The 23,495-nt window shown below is 37.6% G+C and overlaps 1 protein-coding gene across 1 annotated transcript; it reads right to left on the bottom strand.

Moving 5' to 3' along the window:
* Positions 1–8,218: 8,218 nt before the first annotated feature.
* Positions 8,219–10,803, bottom strand: LOC148016923 (uncharacterized). The gene is made up of 3 exons (XM_087662881.1): positions 10,396–10,803; positions 10,053–10,182; positions 8,219–9,786 (listed from the first exon to the last, which is right to left on the bottom strand). Exons 1-3 carry the CDS (start codon positions 10,529–10,531, stop codon positions 8,541–8,543), a joined length of 1,512 nt encoding a protein of 503 aa, XP_087519007.1. The 5' UTR covers positions 10,532–10,803; the 3' UTR covers positions 8,219–8,540.
* Positions 10,804–23,495: the final 12,692 nt, after the last annotated feature.

Below are 23,495 nucleotides of genomic sequence, written 5' to 3'. Positions count from 1 at the left end.
TTTTTTCACTTCAAAAATTGCCTTTAAAATCCACTCTCATTGGTGACCATGGGATACTATTAATGCTTTGAGTGACCATATAGATCATGTCTATCTAGATACTCTTGATGCTATGCATACCCATGCAGATGATGATGCCTTGAATCGGCCTAAAGTAGATGAGATGGTCAATCCATATGCATTGTTGAGTGCTTATGGGGTAGCTTATGTGACTCATATACTATGTGATGCAAAAAAGCAAGAAGAGGTCACAAAGACTCTTAAAGCATCGACGAGCCATACCATGGATGCCTTGGAAGAGAGTGTAGTCCAAGAGATAGCCATTGCATATGGAGATTTTCTTGGTGCATATGAAGAGGCTTATGTAGTTCATGTTTTACTTGATATGCGTACTCAAAGGGAGATTGGTGAGTTGTTGAATGCACACGATTGGCAGGATACAATTGCAGTCTATGGGATAGTTCATGAGCTAGAGCATATGCATAGAGAGGATATTGGATGTGATGCTCCATAGGTGGAGAATGTTTCATATACTTTGTTTAATGCCTTGATAGGAAAATCAGAGATGCTTTGGGATATGAAATGCCTCCATGTTTTCAATGATGCTCATAGTGTGCTGGATGTGAGTGATGCTCAAATCATGTTGGATGTGGATTGAAAATGTCAATTGGAGTAGATTTACTTGTTGTGAATAATTCAAAAAGAGGAGGGAAGTTGCTATGTATTTTTGTTAATGGGTGCATTCTTAGTATGCATATGGAAGTTAAAAAACCGCCGGTGTATGAGAACCACTCATGTGCTTATGACCCAAGAGGAGGTGCTTGGATTGGATAAACAAACAAGGCCAGTTTTCTTTATCTATGATCCAATTGGATGCTTGCTTCTATGCAAGATCACCAAAGAACTTGCTATTTGGGTGTTCGACCATGGTGGGTGCATAGGTAGCACATCCAAAGGATGTGCAAATTTGGAGGGGGTGGATGTCCTAGGGTTTTTTACCAAAGGAAGAAACACTCCAACCATGGCACAATAAGAGGTAGTCAAAGTGCTTGGATGAAGAGGCAAGATGAGTATGTTTGAAGTGGAATTCCAATTAAGCTGAGACTAATAAGACACTATGATGATACTATGATAATGTTTTCTTAAGTGCTTATAGGTTTGTGCTAGGAAAGAAGCAAAATCATTGTGCTTTATGTAGTCAATATATAGATAAAAAGCATAGCAAAAAGCTTGCTACCTTCAAGCTAGCTTGTGGATTAATGATTGTGTGGCACATTGAGGGGAGAGCCATTCAAAGTGTAAGGAGGAAGAGCAATCAATGGCAATGATAGAGGACGAGTTCAAAGAGAAAGAAGGGTGTCATGTATCTAAAAGAAAGGAAGGAGACGAAAGCTAGAATAACGAGGGCATTAGTATGACTTTGGAGAATTAGAACCATGATTGTAGCTTGGTAAATGCAACCATAAACATGGCAATAATTAGTGATCGTAGGGTGGGAACATACGCTTCAAACATTATTTTACTGGTAGTATTTTTACTCTTTAGCAAGACAGTGCTTGAGAGAGTTGGACTATGCTATATTATCAAGAATGGAAGCGAAAGCTTCCTTGATGTTGCTAGTTGGCTGAGAGAAAATGAAAAGACCACAACATCCTAATAGAGGAGAGCACTCACCATATGTGGTTTGGAGGAGAGAGTGGTAATCAATCATGAGCATAAGTGTGTACGATGAGGATGGCCTCCAATTTTCGTACCTATCACCTTTCCTCCTTATAAGAGTGTGTGCATCTCATACACTCCTCTCTGTTATATTTTCCTTGCTATCATGCTCTTGTACATCCTATAGAGTTAGTAACCTCTTTATACATAAGAATTCTTAATAAGGTAGCTTACATTTGAGTGGCTTTAGAGATGATTACTTTATGTGTTGTGAGAGGCTCGCTACAACATATAGGCAGCAATTGGTCCAATGTGAAGAGGAAGAACAAAGGAGGTGGGAAGGGGAAGAAGTAAAAAGATAGAAAGAGAAGTCATTTTAGATGTGGAAAGAGGAAGAACTAAGTATGCAAATGCAGCCAAAGGATGATCAACTTATAGAAGGGGCATAGGATTTCTGGCTAACATTCACTACTTGCTTCAAGGTTGGGAGTAGCCTTGTTGTAGATGCTTTTGATGAGCCTTCTAAGATTTTGAGTACTTATGCAAGGGATGCCTATGTAGAGACTAGTGATTTTTTGAGTCACCATTCAGATGATGTCTATTATCATATACTATTGATGCTTTGAGTGACCATATAAATGATGTCTATCTAGATACTCTTGATGCTTGGAGTACCCATGCATATGATGCCTTGAATGAGCCTAAAGTGGATGAGATGGACAATGCATATGCATTTCTTAGTGCTTATGGGGTAGCCTATGTGGTTCATGTACTATATGTGATGCAAAAAAGTAAAAAGAGATTGCAAAGACTCTTAGTGTGTTGACTAGCCATACCACACAAATGCCTTAGAAGAGCTTGTAGTGGAGGAGACAGCCATTGCATATTCATATTTTTTTGATGAATATGAAGAGGCTTCTGCAAATCATGTTTTACTTGATGCTGTGACTTAGAGGGAGATTGGTGAAATAATGAATGCACATGATTTGTAGGATAGAGTTGCACTCTATGGAATGGTTTATGAGCTAGAGGATATGCATGGACATGATGTTGGACGTGATGCTCCATAGGTGGAGAATTTTTTGTATACTTTTTTTGATGCCTTGATAGGAAAATAAGAGATGCTTTAAGATATGGAGTGCAATGTTTTCAGTGATGCTCAAGGTGTATTTGATGCGAGTGATGCTTAGATCGTGTTGAATGTGAATCGAAAATGTCAACAGGAGTAGCTTTCCATGTGAATAATTCAAAAAGAGTAGGGACATTGCTATGTCTTTGTGAATGGGTGCCTTGTTAGTATGTATATGGAAGTTCAAAATCCTTGAGTGTATGAGAGCCACCCACAAGCTATGACCTAGGAGGGGGTGCTTGGATTGGATATACAATGAAGGAGATGCCAATTATTTTGATTTATGATCAAAGTGGATGCTTGCTTCTATTAATTGTTGACAAAGAACTCCTAATTTGGGTGTTTGACTTGAGTAGATGCATAGGTGGCACTTGCAAAGGAGGTGCATATTTGGAGGGGGTGGATGTCATTGGGTTTTTTGCCAAAGAAAGAAACCTTCCAACAATGGCACAATGTGAGGCAGTCAAAGTGCTTAGATGAAGAGGCAAGATGAGCAAGTTTGAAGTTGAATCATAATCAGGCTGAGACTAATAAGTCACTATGATTATAATAATGCTATCTTAAGTGCTTGCAGGTTCATGTTAGAAAAGAAGAAAAATCATCATGCTTTATGTAATCAATATAAACTGAAGAAGCATAGCAAAAAGTGTACTAGTTTTAAGCCGGCTTTTGGAGTAATGAGGGCATGGTGCATTTAGGGGAGAGCTTTTCGGAGTATAAAGAGGAAAATCAATCGACAATGGTGATAAAGTAGTTCTAAGAGAAAGGAGGGTGTCATGAATCTAAAAGAAAGAAAGGAGACAAATGCTAGAATATCAAGAATGTTAGGATGGCTCTGGAGAATTAGTGCCATGCAGGATGCCCCAATTATGTCCAATAGAAGGGAGTATTTATTAATGATGATGGATTTTCTACTTTCTTGTTGATTACTTAATTACAAAGAGCTGAGCTGATACACTTTGGATTTTCACCCAACAATTTTGATGGATGAGGATTGTTGATGAAGCTCCAACACACTACTTTCACTTGTGATCTTTAGACTTGCAAGAACTATCTAATGACACATGAATAAAGCTTTATGAGAAGAAAGCTACACATATATATCTGGATTCTATCTCATGCCAAAAATATGCTTGATGACTTGATGTGAAGTGTGGGCTTAGTTACGATCACTCTTGGTGCTTGGAAGAAGTGGATGGAGGGCCAAGCATAGTTTGGGGTTAGCTTTGACCATTCCTAAGCAACATTATGCTTGGATGAAGTGGAGGGCTAACAACTAAGAGTTTCTTTTATGATTCACAAATAAGAATGTGAATTGAGTCTAACAGATCTGATAGAGCATGATTTCTCCAGTGTTTGTTCTAGCTTTCTATATTATGTTTCACAAGTACTAGCTCCTACCTTGCTGTGCTTGCTTCATGAGACCTTGCATCCTTCCTACCATGGCACACATAGTGCTTTGACGATGTGGTATCTCACATGTTATATAATATGTACCCCCTAGGGAGATACATTTGATGATGTTGTGTGAAGTGTTATTATTGTTTTCCTTGTTTCGCTCTATGAGAAGATGAGAAACTTGCTTGTTTATGCTACAAGTTAGATTTTCTTGTAGTTCTTTTCATTTCCTTGGTGTTCTCTAAAGAGATGTAGAAAAATAATGTGAGGAAATCCTTAAAGAGAGTAAAAGATATTGGAGACAGAAGGATAGGGATGGCTGTAAGAACATCACAAAATGCTCAGGGAATTGAGCAAGATGTGTTAGAAGGGGATGTTGAAGAGCCATAACAAAGTAAATTGGTTTTTGAAGATTTGAAGGGGTTGAGCTCACAAATAAGTATTGAACTAAAAAGTCAACGAAGAGATAGAGTTAAACAAGTACATAGATGCTTCTTGATGAGACAAAAGCAAGAGTAAGAATCAAAGGATTTAGTTTCGAAAATAATCATTTGTTAATGAATAACTATTTGAGCAATTGAGAAAGAGACCAAGGGACATGATAAAGGAATGTCTAATTGATATTGCATCATTTTTATGAGGAATTTTACTTCTGCGCATGAATATTTATAGGCTAGAGAGTTGGCAAAATATTTGATGCACTTTCACAATAGTCAAAAAATCCCTAAGTCAACACAGAGTAGCTATATTTTGGGACCTTATTTGCATGTATTGATGTTGCTTTTGTGTTTTGGTATCTCCTTTTTTAATTTATTTTGAAATGGATATAGCTTCTTTGGTCAACAATGGCTATGTTGTACATATTTACCTTGATGAGTAGGAGCTAGACCTAGAGGCGAAGAAACCTTGAGAATAGAGGTAAGATTTCTATATACTGACTTCTTGCACATAACTAGAACTAGGGTCTACTCCTTTAGCATGGTGGTAGCTCCAGACTGAGGGAGTAGTGGTCTAGTTACCAAACTCAACTTGAAGCATATACTAATCGATAGATTAGCCATTGATCGTTTAGCCCACTGAGATCTTTCACTTGCTATTGGAATGCGAATTGTTGTATATCCTATGGTAGGGTTTACACAATTTTATGGAGGGTGATGGAGAGAAACTAAGAAGAAGAGAGTTTCCTCAAGTAGGTGGGAGAAAAGCATGTGATTAGGGAGAGGAACTACAATAACTAAAATTGGTTCACAAAGACAATTTGAGAGGCACATGATCCTTTAGGGATCAAAGTTAATATCAAACCGGATGCATTGGAATGATGAAGGATGTCAATAAAGAGAACAAACCATGTTAGAGTATGATATTACTAATTGCTTGTTTTCTTATATGTTTAATGCAATGCTAAAAGAAGAATGTTTGGGGACTATTACAATGAGGCTGCACTGGAATGCAACTATAGATTTTGAGATGGATAAACTCAAACTCATGTTCTCTCCTTCAAAACAATTAGATATTGATATTGTAGCTCAATAAGGTTTGGAAATGTAAAGAAGGACAAAGTGGAGGTCGCTTGCTTCCTTTTTTAGCCTATGGAAGCTACTATAAAGGAAAGTTGCAAATTACTTGGGAGACATAGGGATTCTTAGCTCTCTGTAGTAGAAGTAGAGAATAGCATGCCTAGATACAAGAGCAGATTTTAAATATTGCAATGATAAAGGAGCTAGAGCACACTATTTGAATGGTTCGTAGAGATTTGTCATGGATGGACTAAAGTTGATAGAGGTAAACTAGGTCCTAAATATGTTGTGGTAAAACAAGAACCTAATCTGTAGTTAATCGTTTAGTTTGATGGTGGACTTTCATTGAGCCCATAGATTATCCAAAATAAGGAACTAGGAAGTAGCCAATATTCAACTACACATTAAGTAAGGATTGAAGTGCTCAATGCAAATTGGAAGATAGTTTGAAGGACTGGACAACAATCCTGGGTGTGGATTTCTAAGAGAGAGACTTTCTACTATACATGCTTCTAGAGTGAAGAAGGATCTTATTTGAAGCTGAATTGAGATGCTATCTACAAATATACCATGGGCTACTACCTATTACTAGAAAACGCTTCTTTTTCTGTTATGCGTACATGGAAGCGGCAATGCTTTAACTAAAGCCAACATGTTGTAGAGAGCAAGTAATTCAATATCTTGTTGATAAACTTACACTCAACTAATGGGCTTATCTTATCTATTAGAAAGGCATTATTACATCACACACAAATTATGATTTGAGGATTTCTTGATTAAGACCATTGTTGAGGCTTAATTAACCTAAAAAGTAGTCCCGATTGTCTTGATCTAGTGGTTATGATGCATCAAAGTAGACCATAACCAGAGGTGATGATGTGAAAACAATAGTGGGATGGTGAAATACATCTAACCCATGTGTAACTAGTGTGTTGGAATGAGGTCTGGAATAGTTTAGTGTAAGGACAGTAACAAGGTATGCATGCCACTAGTTGATGCTAACTGGGTTAAGGTGACTAATGACCTACCAAACGACAAGGTCTCATGCATGCCTCATGACATTCTTTTGATGTTTTTAATTATGGTTTTTGTGATACAAGCTTAAGTTGTGATGTTCAAAGTATTTCTGTCTATTGCACAATAAAGACATTTTCTTTTTGATAAAGGTGTATGCTATGCTTGCTTATTTTGATATCAAGTGGCTTTGATGTTATGACAATTCAGGGTGTTGAGGCTTTTAAAGTGCATTGTCATGTTTTGTCTTTCGTACAAGATTGATGTGCTTGACATAATGTGGTAGATTTGATCTTGTTATCTATTCTTTAACCAAGTTATATGCTGCTCTTGGTGACTTGTATGAAATCAAGATACTCTTCGTACTTTATGGATTCTCTCCTTTTAAGTGATGATTTTTGCTATGATGGCATAGATTATGCCCAATGGAAATTGAATTAGATGCTTTTAAGGTGGTGAGTTTGGGAAATGATGTTTGTAGCATTGGGTTTATAAGCTTCTAAAAAGAGATTGACATCTTTTGAGAGTAGCATTGAGAGGGCTCATGAGTTGGAAGGGTGACATACCTTATGTGGTGATAATCTTGGGACTTTGTAGATTAGATATGGGCTTTGTGAGTGTTGAATTTATCTAAATAGTACAAGAGATACTTCATGGAAAAAGGATTTAAGGTCTATAGAAGAAGATATCCTTCATGGAAAAAGGATTTAAAGGCTATATTATGGTGATTGGGTGGTTGAATAGGGTAAGTCCCCCTAAATTTCTTCGACAATACCCAACACCTTCAATTGCCAAAATGGAAAATGTGATAGAATACCTCTAAAGTAATAAAGAGATAATGCCTTTACTACAACAAGAAACCAATGTTTTGATAAGGAACTTGAGAAAAGGAAGAAATGTTGTCTCTAGATTAGAAGACTTGTTATTGCTTTCTTGTGAGGAGAGTGAGAAAATATGTTTGAGACCTTTTGACATTGAACTTGAGGAGCACCTTTATGTCCTAGGAGAAAAACTTCAAACGGGTGAGGAGAACTTAGTAGAGCTCAACCATTGAGTAGGGGATATTAGGGGCTAATGGAAGCTAAAGTGGACCCTAGTATTGAACCTAGGATGATTGTGGGTGTGCTAAAGTCAAACTAGTTTAGTATGAGCACTAAGTTAAAAGCCATTAATGATCGGTGCTCCTTAGTGTCTCGACATAGCATGCCATTTGAAAATTGAGGGTCTCCCTCTATCAGCTGTGTTGTGTTAACAAGTTATATATTTTTCAGTTTTTCCAGTCGCATTTAACTGCACGTTTGTGAATGCGTTAAAGCCACATGAGAATATAATGTGAAAGCACGTGTGCCTGTTAGCTTTATATTCTTAATTAAAGTTATATGCCAACTTCGAATTATTTAACGTGAATTCAAATGCGGTGGCAGCTTATCGCGGCTATATGTACATTTGATTAGAACTCCAAGAGACCAGCTAGTGCCGCAAATGTAAAGGGGACATTTCGTATATGTTTTAGTGCATACGCTCGTAAAAGTGCGTCAAGTATTGTTACAATTTGTTTTCATTGTAGTCTTCTGCACAATTCTTTGCACTTGTTGGAATATATGTGGATACGCTCAATGATACATTTCAGCATGTATATCGAAATTTAGTTTATCGAATTGTACAGGCGATATATGTCCATATGCTCAACGATACATTTCAGCATGCGTCGATCACCATCGTGTTGGTCTTTGCATTGATCCTCTTGATCTTGGTCTTCATGATCCGGATCGTTGTATCATGTGCAGTCGCGGTCTGGAGTCGTCAGAGTCCTGCTCGCAGCATTAATGGCAAGGGGACAATGCGTGACTCATGTCATGGTATAGTTGACGAGGAGGACCCAAGAGTTGCAGCATGTTCACCCAATACATGAGCTGTTGATCCTTGGTTTGGTCTTCAATATTGTTAATCAGCTTGCCATCATTAAAACAGTTGGAGCTATCCCTGTCATCATAATGAATATCACCATTATGATCTGCAGCTACCATCAACAAATTCTCATTGCAGCTACTGCTGATGCAGTCGCTCGATGGGCCGCTGCTGCGGTCAGAGCTCGTCAGAGGATGATTGTCAACAGTGCTATTTATATTAGTGAAGGCACCTATCAGGCCCGGATTAACCAGAAATCCATCATTCACCAGATCAAGCGGGTCGATGTTCTGACCATCGCCAGCTCCTGAGCCGGTTATTTGATTGACTACGGGACCATCAGTAATCGGGCCGGAGCTCTCGGATTGGGGAATAAATTGGGCCGTCCATGGATTGTCAATATTGTTATTGTGTACAGCTGACTTACCGTTGATGAAATCGGTTGCGCTCAACTGAGGGTGATCTGATTGCAACTGCGCAACCAGGTGTTGATGTTCAGCTGCTGCTTGCAAGCTGTAATTGATTATGTGAGTATGATCGAGCTCGTGGCAGCTTGATGAGATTGTATGATCATGGTCAGGTTTGTTGGTTCCTGAATTAGGGGTAGCCACTGGATTAGAGGTTTGAGTTGTTGTAGTGCTGCGATCGAGCGCCAGTACGGGAGATAGATTATTAGGATTAGCACACGCATAATTCAGATTGGGTATATTATGATTCTGCAGCTGGCTCAGGAGTGGCATATTGGGATTAGCCTCGTAATTAGCAAAGCCATTTTGATGCTGCAGTTGCGGCGCTTGATGGGCCATGACTTGGAGACCATGGTCATACGGACTGAGATTAAACGGCGCCGCTGCATCGTCCATATTGCTTAATAGACTAGCTGTGCAGGTTGATGACGAAGGTGACGATGATTGAGGAGGATTGATGGGGGCAGCGTGAGTAGCTGCAGCAGTCTGATTATAAACACTGCAGTACCTCCGCCATGCCTCGTACCAGTTCAAGAGATTAGTGTGGCTGTTGTAGGCGCTGATGAACTGAGCAGGCCGGTGGGTCACTGGATCGATCCCCATCTGCCAAAGCTTCTTCTTGAGGTGCGTGTTCCAGTAATTCTTAATCTCGTTGTCCGTTCGACCCGGAAGGTGGGAAGCGATGCTGGACCACCTGCATTTTCATCAAAGAATCGTGACGATAATGAGTCACAGAAACGTTTGGTCTTATTATAACCACTCAATCGAAATAAAATTCTTGTCCTTGGTCGGATTGAAAAAATAAAAAATTTTGGGATTTCACTCTTGAACAGAAATAATACACTACCTCCCAATTGTATTACTTGTATCATATAAATTCCTCAGTGAACAACGATTATACTATGACCATTCGCAGAATGAAGATGTGATTTTTGAGAACGTTTTCGGATAATTAATTACCTGTTGCCCAGCAAGCTGTGCAGGTGGATAATGAAGCGCTCTTCATGGGCAGAGAAATTGCCACGCTTGATATCAGGGCGCAGATAATTCGTCCATCTCAAGCGGCAGCTCTTCCCGCACCTCGAAAGCCCTGCAATTTAATAATCCAGTCATCAAAAACTAATCCAACCTACGCAGAATAAATCACGCATAACTATGATCATTCCTAAACCGAATAATCGTAAAGGATTTTTCTCATCGTAAGATGACACAAATCAGTGTCGTCTGATAACGGATCAGTTTCACTTAGTACTGCAGACCCATCACCGGTTAATCATAAAATATCAACTTCGTAGATTTATACCAGCTAATTTAGGGAGAGTGCGCCAGCTGCCATGGCCGCGGTTACGTTTAATGAAAGACACAAGCTTCTCATCTTCCTCGGGAGTCCATGCGCCTTTCTTGAGGCCAACCTTTTCACAACAGGGGGAGCGCCCCATAGTTACCAATCAGACTTATCAATCCGAGCTGCAGCTAATTACTGATCGAATCGAATGAGATGGACTAAGGCAGCAGCAGTACTAAACAGTGGTCGGTAGTTGTATACTGACGAATTATTGGGGATGAAAATTGCCAACTATTATATATATATCATCTGGGGAGAGAGAGAGAGCTCAGAGACTCTGTGAAAGAGAGAGAGAGAACGCGAGAGAGAGCGAGAAGGAGCGAGAAAGAGAGAGATTTCCAACTGATTGACTGAATTTATTTAGCAACGAAGGGTAAGCTGCCTCTACTTCTTGTAGTGACTTGACTTTATATTGTAGACATTGTTACATGTAGATGTACGTAGAGATTGTTACATGTACATGTACGCCTAGAAGGTGGTTCCGCGTCTTGTGGGAAGGGCTATGGATGGGCCGTTTGCCGTGGTTCTCTACGCGTTCACACGCATCCCTTTTTGTCTAGACTTTTATTACTCCACAGCCCAAAGCTTCCCTCTAGTACTTGCATCCTTACAACTTGCAACTCCCGCCCACGATTTGGTCCTTTATAGCTTTTGGCACATGCTACACCTTTTACTTTCAAATGAGATATCTATCACCTTCCACGTTTGAATCAATAACGTTCATCACCATTACTTCAGTACATGTAAAATTATCATAGGCCCAATGTGAGTATCCAGTTTTAGATGGGTCAAGCTAACGCACACAACCAAATCTTTAGTGTTCCCCTTTTTAGACCAACTATTGGAAACCATCCATGCTCCCAATCGAATATTTCAATCATATCAACAAACATCGGTATATAGGTTTCTAAAAAAAGAAATGCAGTAAGAAGGTAAAAGAATAGTGCACGTTTCATAGTGGCCAACTAGTTCTTGAACAAAATCTCCCTTTCTTTTGTTTGTCCCTCCAATACAAAATGTAGTTTCCATACTAAATGTGAATTTCTTGATAGTTAAAATCTCAATTTTAGAACACGTGGAGGCTCTCTGGATACAATATTTAGATTACAAAGGATGAAAGATTTTGGTCTTCTAACTTTACATCTTGAGAGCAACTATATGTTCTATAATGGTTTTGGAGACGAGGTATTAAACTATTAGGAAAATGAGTTCTCCAAGTTTTTTAGTTTGGAGTTACATATAGATACAAGGGAGAGATTAAAGTGTAGGAATAGAAAGCTTCTCTAAAAGATTACATAACTAGGCTTTTGTTATAGCTATATGAGTGGTAGCATTACATATATATATCCAATCATAATTTAACCAATGATTGGCTTAGTTTTTCTATCCTGCTTCACTGCCACAAAGCGGCTTGCGAGGGAAGTGAAGTTTTCGTATCACATGGCAACTTTGCTTCCCTATCACAAGGCAACGTTTTCATATCGCATGGCAACTTTGCTTCCCTATCACAAGGCAACGTCACTTCCCTATCACAACGCAACGTCACTTCTCTCACTTCTTCCTCACACACTATATTTCACTTTCCTCATTATCTCCCCTCACTTCTTCTAGCACACATGGCATTTCACTTTCCTGAACTTTGCATGGTAATTTTACCTCTCTCTCTCTCTCTCTCTCTCTCTCTCTCTCTCTCTCTCTCTCTCTCTCTCTCTCTCTCTCATTTTCTATGCACATCAACATCATGTGGAATGCTAACTGTGAAGCTTCCACAAACTAGTGTTGTGAGGAAATTGTCATTGTTGTCACTTCCCTCTCTCTCTCCCTCTCACCTATACCAATACTGCCACCACTACATGTTAATTAAGTTTACCTTGTCATCATTCACTTTATGTGAGCTCAATGAGTGAGAGAGAGAGAGAGACAAAGACTGAGAGAGAGAGTGAGAGAGAGAGAGAGAGAGAGAGAGAGAGAGAGAGAGTGTGTGTGTGTGTGTGTGTGTATGTCTAAGTATGTGTAAAAGTGAGAGAGGGAGTGAGAGTAAGAGACAAAGTATTAAACTATTAGGAAAATGAGTTCTTCAAGTTTTTTAGTTTGGGGTTACATGCAGATACAAGGAAGAGATTAAAGTGTGGGAATAGAAAGATTCTTAGAAAGATTACATGGCTAGGCTTTTCTTATAGCTATATGAGTGGTGACATTACACATATATATCCAATCGTATTTTAATCCTTGATTAGTTTAATTTCTCTGACAAATATGGAATCGAATTTATACATGTTGTGCTACAAAGGGATCAGAGTTCAATTCCTTAATAAGGTCATATTGAAAAGAGAGTAGAGTGTATACATAAACCATGCAGAAATAGGATTAGTTACATTAGGAGCTATGAAAATTACCCCAAAATTGGATACAAGGGTTTTATATACATGTGCTTGAAACAAACATGATATGGGTAGTTTCTTTATAGTGAGTATTGGACATGATCTCCCCTCAGCAAGGGGTTTTGGGGTTAACATGATAATCAAGCGCGTTTTAAGGGATTTTTAGTGGCTACAAATATGGAAACTAGTCAAGGACTTTGTGCATTCTTGTGACACATGTAATCAAATTAAATCCCTCATCGTCAACTCGGAATTCTTCAACCATTAGTTATTCCAAGTAAGCCATGGTTATCCTTATCCATGGACTTCCTTGTTGAACTACCTTCTTCTAGAAGGAATGATTCTATATTGGTGGTGATTGATCGATTCACAAAAATGGCACAGTTTATCCCAAAAACCAAGAGTATCAATGGAGAAGGGACAAGATTCAGGCCTTTTCTTGAATAGATATATCAGAACAACAGGTGACGTGATGATATTGTGTGTGATCATAGCTCCTAGTTCAAATATGAATTTAAGAGAAGCCTCTTTAAACTTATGGGAGTACAAGTGAATGTTTCTTAAGCCAATCACCTACAAAGTGATGGATAAATAGAAAGAGAGAATGAAGTCTTAGAGCAATACCTTAGATACATAATCAATTATCATCAAGACAATAGGATGGATCAATTATCTCTTGTTGAGTTTGCAGATAATAATTCCTCTCATGTCTCCACTCAATTCACATGATTCTTTGCTAATTGTGGTCAAACCCTAAGGATAGATAATCATGTAAGATCACAAAAGAAGAAGCTAGCTACTACAGACTTAGCTCAACACCTCTTTGATTTTCATAAATAGTTGCAAGCACAAATTAAAAAAGCATAAGAAAAATATAAGAGAAATGTAGATGAGCTCTGCATGCCATATCCATTATAGAAAATTATAGATCAAGTGTGGCTTCTTCGATGTGATCTACATTCTTCTCGCCACTCTTAGAAACTTGATTATCATGACTTGGTCTCTTCAAGATTCTTGGCCAAGTAAATCCAATCACCTATCGTCTTCAACTTCCCTAGTCCATGAAAATCCATCCTATATTTCATGTTTCAATTTTGGTTCCATATTACACATCTAGGATCCCTGGAAGATACAAAAGCCATTACCTATAATCATAATTGAAGATCACCAAGAATATGAAGTAGACAAAATCTTGGATTCGAGAATTTCAAGAGACAAATGAAAGTACATTGTCAAGGGCCATGATACAAGTGAAGGAACATGGGAACTAGCTTCACATACTGAAAGAGCTCCTATTAAGGTTCACAAATTTCCTCTTCAACATCCAATGAAGCCAAGGCCAATTCAAAATCACACCACTGCCCCTCATGGAACTTGAAGCTAAAAGAGGGGGTAATGTAACATATGCTAATCATTGGTTTGTATGCAATCTATGATAGTCGTTGGTTGTATGAAGTTCCTAGAAGATTTTAAAAGACCCTAGAACATTCTAAAAGATATCTACATATTCATCCCTTTTGTCATTATTGATGTCATCATGCCATGTGTAAGTATGCATGTCATGCTATGTGTGGCATCCTCTTATAATGACGTGTTTTTCTTAACCTCCCTAGGCTATAGTATAAATAGAAGTCATGGGCTACAAGCCCTTCAATATTTCGAGTACTGATTGTGAGGCTCCTCTAAGTATAAAGTCCTCTTCCAATTCTTATATTGTTCTAGTCTTGTCTTGTATTGAGTATTGTCTTGTAAAATGAAGCCACACCCTTCTAACCATTCTCTTGCAATCGAGTTATAATGTAAAATAATAATAAAATCATTAAAAATTTAGAGATCATTATAATTATATATCATGGTTGAGAGTACCTAAATTAATATAATGTGACATGAAGAAATAATCCTTTCAAAAATAATTTTGGCATTAAACCTACACACTTTCACTTGAGTTTGACTTGACTTTGCATCCTTTCTCATGTGAGGGTAACACTCCATAAGAGCTCTAAAACCATGATATCTCTCACATGGATGCTCTTAGGTCTCATTTTACATCTCGTCTATTAGTTACTCTCTCTTTCAACCATTCTCTTGCCTTATTTATCTTGACATGTGATATAAAATTAACATGAAATGATGGAAAGTTTTAAAGTTCTTTTAGTATTTTAAATATGTTTATATTCATATTTAATATATATTAGATTCTAAGTTCTGTGTACATCTATCTACTTGTTTCTCTTTGCATTGTGCACTTCATAATGTCCATGCATTTACATGCTACTTTACATACCTTCTTGGCATACTTGTAAATGGACATCTAAAAATCATATTTATGGTTTCATCATGTTGTAGCATATGAGTAAAATGTGTCAAAGAAAATTTTTCAAGAATCTCCTTGAATGCCCTTGTTGTATTCATCAACAACACATTATGTGTATTTTTCTATATTCACACATTAGGGAGAATATGGACTAAAAACGATCCCTTTATCTTAAGAATTAATGATTGTCCTGATGCCAAGTTATTTGAAGTAGAACAATGCAAGAAGGTGTGATGTACACATTTTATCCACACTCTTTTTGACCTTGGGTCTGTGCGAAGTAGGAATGTTCCCCTACTCCACTTTATCCCCTCCGTGCATCCCCCAACCCCCCCTCCCCCCCTTCGAAACTTTTACCTTTGTCAAGATGGCCTCTATGCTAGGGGGTTTTTTGAGGTGAGGTTCGAATGTACAGTTCTATGTTTTCTTTGCACTTCTACTGAGGCAAGAGCCTCACTATCTAGGTTCAGGAGTAGCTGATTGCTTCTCCAATGTAGGAACTAAAAAAAGTCATGACCATGTGAAACAGGTCTACGACTCACATAAAGCAGCACTTCCTTCAATTAACACCTAGTCTTTACACACACAGACATAAGTAGAGAGCTCACTCCCTCGCTCAACAATAGATTGGCCCCAAAGACCGATACCCCTCTCGGTATTTCTTTATCAATTAAAAGATGGAAATTTAGAAAAATGATAAATGTTCCAAAATACATAACCTATGAACATTTGGTTTTCATCTCTTCTGAGTAAATCCCAGCTGCATAAGAATAGTATAGCATATCCATATCAACATCCCTTTTAGGAAAGCATTTTCTGTGAGACCAAAACTCAATGATTCCTATGCAGAATTGCAATCTGCAGATCTCTGAATTCACTATTATTACTATTCAGCATGTCCAGAATTCATTGTTCTTACTATCCAGCATGTCCAGAGTTCACTGTTCTTATTGTCTAGTGTGTGCAAAATTCAATGTTCTTACTGTGGTCTGTGCTCCATTTGTCCTCCGTAGTATACAAATAGGGTTGTTTTTACCATTAGCAATAGTAAAATAAGTGTTATTTTTACCATTGCCTCTTTTAGAGTCTCTAAGTGTGCAATTTGAATTTTCTTATCATTTTATAGTTCCACAATATTTATTCCACTATTCAAGAAAATGGCACTTTATGGATCAAGAGCAATGTGCTCTTCTACTACTTCCTAATATCTCCGAAGACCTTAAAGTTGTAGTTACTTCTCCTCCCCCTCCATTGCCTTGGCACTCATACTACATGAGGTCTTCTTTGACTCCCTTGGTGAAGTTATGTTGCTTGTTCTATTAGTGGGGGGTAACTCCTAAAAGTATTCTCCTCATATACATGGTTCTTATCTCCAAGCTCCTTATCTTCACCCTCATATGATGGCATATAGATCTCACTAATCAACATCATGTATCCTCATTGTTGTCCTCTCATGGTCTCTTTCCTTTGTACTTGTTAGCATGGGCTGCATCTATTGTTGTCATGTAACCTTAGCCAAAGATAGAAGAAGAGCCTTCATGGCCCTTGAAATTTTGGAAACTTTATCATTGCCATGGTAGAAACTTTGGATTTTTCCTAAGAGCTAGATGGAATCATATGGTTTACTTCTTGTGAGCCATTCCTTTGGCCAAGTTTGAAGTGCTAGAGAAGAATGAGAGTGAGGTGTGAAAAGTACTCTACACACTCTTTTTATAGAGTATGTAAATCAAGGGGGGGATCATGCATAGGGAAAAAATTTTCATGGGGTCTAGATAATAGTCCATTTGAAGCCTTGGCATCCTATATTGCTATGATGTGCAATGTTTATTTGTTACATTACTAGTCCACCATCTCTCACTATTATGAGCTCATATTTTGCTTCTAATAGATTTTGCTAAAGCAGTGACCCTTTTATTTTCTAATGTGATTAAGCATTTCAATAAGATAATTCCTTTTTTGATAACCTCCTCCATGGCTAGTTTTCTTAAAATATGCACAGGAGCACTATAATTAGACTTCTTCATACCTTGTGTCCTCCACATTTGCATAGATCTATATGTATCCAAAAAATATGATCCATGAGCTTACCATACATGTTGCAAGAATATGGGCTATTGACATCAAATTCTCAAAAATAAATTAAATTTAAAAATAAAGAAGAAAATTTGAAGCAAATACAATATCATGAAATGGATGATGTTCATTTTTCCCCTATGCTTTAACAACTACTTTTGTGTAAGTCCAACTACTTGTTGGAATGTAGATCAAGTTGAAGGATTTTGTTGATATTTCAACATTATGGACACAAGCTCATTAATGAAATTCAAACTTTGGCATGAGAACTCCTAATATTGAGATTTATTTTCATGATTGATACCACATATATAGATCCTTCAAAAGCTCCCAAGTCAACTTTGATGACTTATAAGTCATGTTGCTTAAGTATCTTTTAGCCTTTGTTCTACTCATAAATATCTTGTAGCCTATAGCATGAGTTAGTCTTCAAGCATTTTTCTCTTTTTAGATATTAACCTTGCCTCTCCACCTATGGAATTTAATAACTCCTCAATTTTATCCATACCCACTTGGCACCTGAAAGGAGGTTTTATTGTATACACATAATTGATGTGCAACTTTAAGATGTTGTGAAAGATATGCATGAGGCAATATAGAGTGTAGAAATGAACTTTGTTGATGTTGATTGGAAATATGGATCTCCAATTCTTGTCCAATCGTGACCTATTGTATGCTAGTGCTCTTTCATTCCATGCGATATATTTCAAGGACTTGGAAACATTGTTTGTTTTTGTATAGTATGGAGAAGTTAGCAATGCCAATGCCTTAGTGTCACAATTCAACATACACTTGAGTGCCTTGAGATCACCACCCAAGTGCCAGTTAACAATAAATTATTTTACTCTTTCCACACAAAGTTTCTCATTGTTTGCTTGTTTGGAACTTATGTCAACATAATGAGCTCTTTAGAAGATCCATGACAACACATTATGGTCTCAAGTACCTGAACTACCACTAGCCACCAAATTTCTTTTTCCAATTATACACCAAATGGAGGAGCAAATATCTTGTCTTTGGCACAGGTCATTACATCATTCATTACTATAATACCTACTTGTCAACTTGCATTCCTTTATAATTTGGCATTTGAGAAGCTAATTTACAATGAATTCTAAAGTCAACCAACTCTTGATAAATAGAGTATAAATGCATTGTTTCATATTATCAGTATTACATTACGATAAGTGAATATCTTTGATACATTGCATCTTGTATAAATAAGCCATTGTGTAACAATTTAATTACATCAACAAAAATATGGTTGAGCTCATTATTCTCATGGAATTTTTTTTTAAAATTTCTACCATTTATTTTAGTATGATCCTTGATAGAAAGGGAGTGTCTTATTGACTCTCCAATTGATACATTTTATGTTTATCATATAGATATGTCAAAATGAACTAGACAAGACCACATTTTTAATCATGTTTCAAGCTAGTACATTTGCTATCATGTTATATATGACTTTGTAACCCTATCAACTAACCAAGTCTATGTTACATGTGATTTGAACTTATTCCACCAATTAACTAGTAACAACATCTATAAGAACCTAATTTAAAGGAGCAAGCAAGAGTGCTCAATGTCAAGAGTCTTTCAAAATTGTAGCTAGATGCTTATGCTTTAAGAATGCTATTAGAAGCTCCAATTGCTAACCCTCACCTTGGCCTCAAGAATAATCTACAATGCTCCTAAAAAAAGAGATATATTATGTAATAATTTTGGATTGTGATTCAATGGAAATCACAAACCTCAATGCTTGCCTACATATTTCTCATACTCCACCGTTCAAGAATATTGATAATATTGGTAGTGTTTAACATTTTCTTTTCTTGTAACTCGTAGTAATTTTGTAAGAAGTAGGGAATACACATGTTAATTAGTAAGAGAGAGTTATTAATAATACCTTTTCACATTAACGTACGTATAAAATGTATGAGACATGTAATTTTTGGCATGTTTGATAATAATACAATTAGTGTCTCTCATCTCACATGCTTGCACTCAACTTTCATGGCTTCTCTCTCTTCTTTTCTATTATTCTAGTCTATCTATCTCCTCTTTCTCTCTCTTCTACTCTTCTTTCTCTCACCTTTCAGCCCTCTCCATGAAAAGTGGTATCAAAGCATTGGTCTCTGATCCATCTAGGACAATCCTTTCTTGGATTTTCTTCTCGGTCTTATTACTTCCTAGTTACTTAAGGACAAGGAGTTAGTTTGGGAAAATGGACAAGTGCAATGACCAAGGAGACCAAAGATAACTAGTCACAACTTATTGGAGTACTTGAAGACAAAGTTGGAGACATCTTGAAAAAAATGGCAAGTCATGCAACAATAATAGGCTATTTTGGAGGTGAAATGGTGAAAGATAGGGTGAATAGAGTTAGTCTTGGTTAGAAGTCGAATTTTTTTTCTAGAAAGGGTTTTTGTTTCCTATCTCTTTCAAGCTTTTGGCTGAAGCTTTCACAGAGGCTACCAGGAAATCGAATATCTCACTCTCCAATGATATTATTTCATTCTCTAACCATGGAGCAAGGATCCTAACACACATCCTAAGTAGCAAGTAGAGCACCAAAAAAGTGGCACTCAACTAGAGATTGGCCCTAGGATTTGGCCCAAAATTTTCGGCACCACATGTCCTTGTCTACTCATCAATGAAATTCAACTCCTATCTGTTTGATTTCAATTGTTCTCAAGCTTCTAGTGGTCACAATGGCAACCCCTTGCAAGTGATCGTCAACCTTTCTCTTTATTCTTTTACTTAGGGACCTTTGAAAACCCTAAAACACAATAGGAAAGCCGTAGTCATAGATCCAAAAGCTTCAACTTATTTGATATGTAGCTCTTCCTGACCTTCAAGGTTTCTCTACCATCATTTCGGAGCAGCATTGGCTTTAAGAATTAAGGCATTTCAAAATTTTCAGCATATTGAGTCTCTTGAAGCTCATATTGGAGATATATTTTGGGGCTTTTCTTCAAGACGCTTGAATATTCAATATTAAAGTGTTCAAGCAAGGTCCAGGTATTGATTCTTCAAAAATTCAATCTTTTCTAAGTATGTATGGGCTATTCTTATGGATTATTGGATCCTCATGATGGATTCATGGTGGATTATGGAAGTCTCTTCAAATATTGGTCGGAAGCTTGCATCAATCATCTTCTTTAAGCTCAATCAAGGTATTTCACTTGCTTAATCTCTAGAATCTCTCAATATCCACTTGCTTTTAAGTTTTTTTACTTGTTGATGGGATATTATTGATCAATTAATTCGTTGAATTGATTAACAGATCAAAGATTGGTACTCTTCTCATTGATCAAAGCCTATTTCATTGAGTTTAAGCATTCATTTCAGTTCTATTTCATCATGGGTATCATTTACATTGTCTTAATGCATAAACCTAATTTGATTATATGATTTTCTTTACCCAAGATTGAAATATTGTAAAGGGTAAGTACTAGCAATTAATGAGCCACTAAATTGCATCAGTGAGACCCTCAACCCACACTTATCTCTTCATTCCAATCTTTCATTGATCAATCATGCATATCATTGAAGGTTGAAATATATTTTCAATTATACATTTCATCTTTGATTGATTAATTAAAATGCTCGTGCCATGTTGATATTCCCACTTTAAAAAAAGGTGGATGCTAAATAGTGGGACAATAGAGAGGTGACCCTCCTTCACTATTAAAGATCCCAAAGGTATGGAACCAACCGACCCACGGGGAACTTTTTCAACCTTCTAGTGATTCGGAGCCCATCTAGGGAGCCTCTCATACCATTGTATCTCACACTATAGGTACCGCAAAACTCAAATATTGAAAAGGTACCACTCTTAAAAGGCTTTTCATTTAGTTAGAGGTGTTATAGAGTAATTCAGAGAATTTCGAGGACCTCTATAGGATATTGCAAGTTTTATTTAGCCTTGTATAAGTCATACATAGGGTACCATAGGCTTGGAAGACCTTGTCTTGGACTTAAGGGAGATGGATACTCTAAAACAATGCTTTTACAAGGTGCACGATTGTTTTTAATAGTAGTAAAAGAATATTCCTAGAATATTCTATTTTGATTTTGAACTTGAGTATTATAGATCATCCTAAAGAGCTTTTTGTGGGCTTCGTTTTTCATCAAAAAGTTATTGATTCTGATATCAAAGTCAAAAGTTATAGCCATTTTTGTAGTAGGGGGTGGCGACTAGGATTGCATTATACTAGTGAGCAGAAATGGCTCAAAACAAGGGAAAGAACAAGCCTAATGATGATAATTTAAAAAAATTTAGGGAAGCACGTTGTCGTATTGCTGCGCATTCGAGGTGTGAAAACCACCCAAAAGTTGTGTGTGTGATTTGATACTTTGTACATACTTAGTTGTTGTGTTTACATTTATTTTCTGCGTATGAGAGAAGTTTGGAGGCATAGTGATGGGTATGTATGGGAATTTTGGAAATATTATGGATGCGGAGATCGTGTTTTGTGAACATGCTAAGCACAATGTTGTATTATGGACTTTATAAAAAGAAAAATCTGAGTCTTTATGGCGAGAATGCTACAGTTGAACAAGTTCAGTAACTTTTTGGGATTATAGAAGGTGTTGATACCTCCATTTATGGGGACACTGTGAAATATGTCCTTAAGGCCAGCATGGATAATATCAAGTTGGATTTCTATGTGATTGGGACTTATAAACATGACAATCACACGTTTACTTTGGATGATTTAATTCAAGACCTTGGACTGCGCTATGACTATGGTAAATTTAGCCTAATGGAAATGGAAAAGCCAGGGATGGTTATTTTTGACACGGCTATTTTTGAAAAGGGGAGCTTTTTGAATCGAAAAGAGGGAGGGAAAAGCAAGGAGCCTGAAAAAAGGAGGACAGAAATAGAGGAAGGAAGGGGGACAGAAAAGAAGGACACTGAGTAAGAAGGGGGATACGAGGGAAATCCCACCACGAATTGGAATTGAAGAACTTCTCTACTAGTCCGTCTCTCTGTTACCTGAGTGTATCTGCGTTGCGATCAGTGCAACTATCTCTGGGGGTGTTGAAGGAGCTAGTCGTGTGCAGTGACGTGTGCAGTGGATCAAAACAAGGGAGCACTGCAGAGATCACGGCGATGTTGTTTTTTTTTTGTGCTCTGGGAGAGGAAAGAAGGCATTCTAGGGAGGAAAAAGAGCATTTCGGGAAGCAGTGGGTTTTTACGGGAACTTGGAGGAGATAGTTGAAGCATTAAAAAAATTGAAACTCTGTGTCTCTTCCTTCTAACCTCTGTCTGTCTCTATGTACGCGCCAGCTCCAAAATAGCACAATGAGACGACTTATAAAAATGATGACGGATTGCATTGCCAGGGGGAAACGCACATAGAACAGAGGTATCGCCCACCATGAATTGGAATCGAGGAAGTCCTCTGCAATCTGGGACTGAGGAAGAAGGCAACGACAATAGAAAGCAAGGGCTTTCATGGATCCTTCGTGCTTTTCAACATCAGAGGGTACTCTGCGGCTGAAAGGAGGGATGATGGTGGTGTTTGAGGGATGGATTGCATTTTTGTTTTGCGTCAATGGATTTGCCTTTTCTGCGCTTCTGGAGCCCCGAGAGGAACACCAAGGAAAAGGGAATTCTCTTGCAAGAAAATCTATCTTGTAACATCAACAAGCTTGTTTATCATGTTTCATATGATCACAATGAAGAAAAAAACACCAGGCACAACAAATCTTCATGCAGCATCATATAGATCTCCCACGGTTTTAATAGAATCAACCATATTCTTCAACATCTTCACAAAATCCATCAATAGACCAAAGAAAACAAAGAAGGACACCATCTTTGAATGGAAATACATCACATAGTATTCATCTTCAATATCTTCATAGTCTTTTCTCTCAATCTCTCATATACAATCACTCTGTTTCAATAGAATTGGCTATCTCTGACTCTCTCTATCTCACTCCATCAATAATACATCATATCCTCACTACAATCTCTCAAAATTACTCTCAATAATCACTCTTAGGTCGTGGATACCCCTCCCAAGAGGTATGTCTGATATGAAGGGTCACCAAAGCCACTACAGTGTCTCTTCACAGCTCACTACTGTTACTTCACTCTAGTCTTCTCTTGAGTCTTCAGCAGCTACTTCTTCCACTTCTTTCAGCTCTTTTGCACTTGTATTCACCTCTTTCCAAGGCTAGAAAACTTTCCCAAAGTCACACATACATTCCACAGAACACTTACAGAACAGTCTACAGAACAGTACCAGAACAGCTACAGTACAGAAGCAGAA

Source organism: Lygodium microphyllum, chromosome 22 (assembly GCF_053477565.2).
Source record: "Lygodium microphyllum isolate KBCC chromosome 22, Lygodium_microphyllum_v1.1.10, whole genome shotgun sequence".
NCBI lineage: Eukaryota > Viridiplantae > Streptophyta > Polypodiopsida > Schizaeales > Lygodiaceae > Lygodium > Lygodium microphyllum.
This window is presented reverse-complemented; position numbering and strand designations above follow the sequence as displayed.

Excerpts from the sequence above, each read along its gene's own strand:
- LOC148016923 (XM_087662881.1), bottom strand. The coding sequence starts at position 10,531 with ATGGGGCGCTCCCCCTGTTGTGAAAAGGTTGGCCTCAAGAAAGGCGCA. Across the intron at positions 10,183-10,395 it reads CACTCTCCCTAAATTAGCTG|GGCTTTCGAGGTGCGGGAAG; the intron begins GTATAAATCTAC and ends ATTAAATTGCAG. Across the intron at positions 9,787-10,052 it reads CACAGCTTGCTGGGCAACAG|GTGGTCCAGCATCGCTTCCC; the intron begins GTAATTAATTAT and ends ATGAAAATGCAG.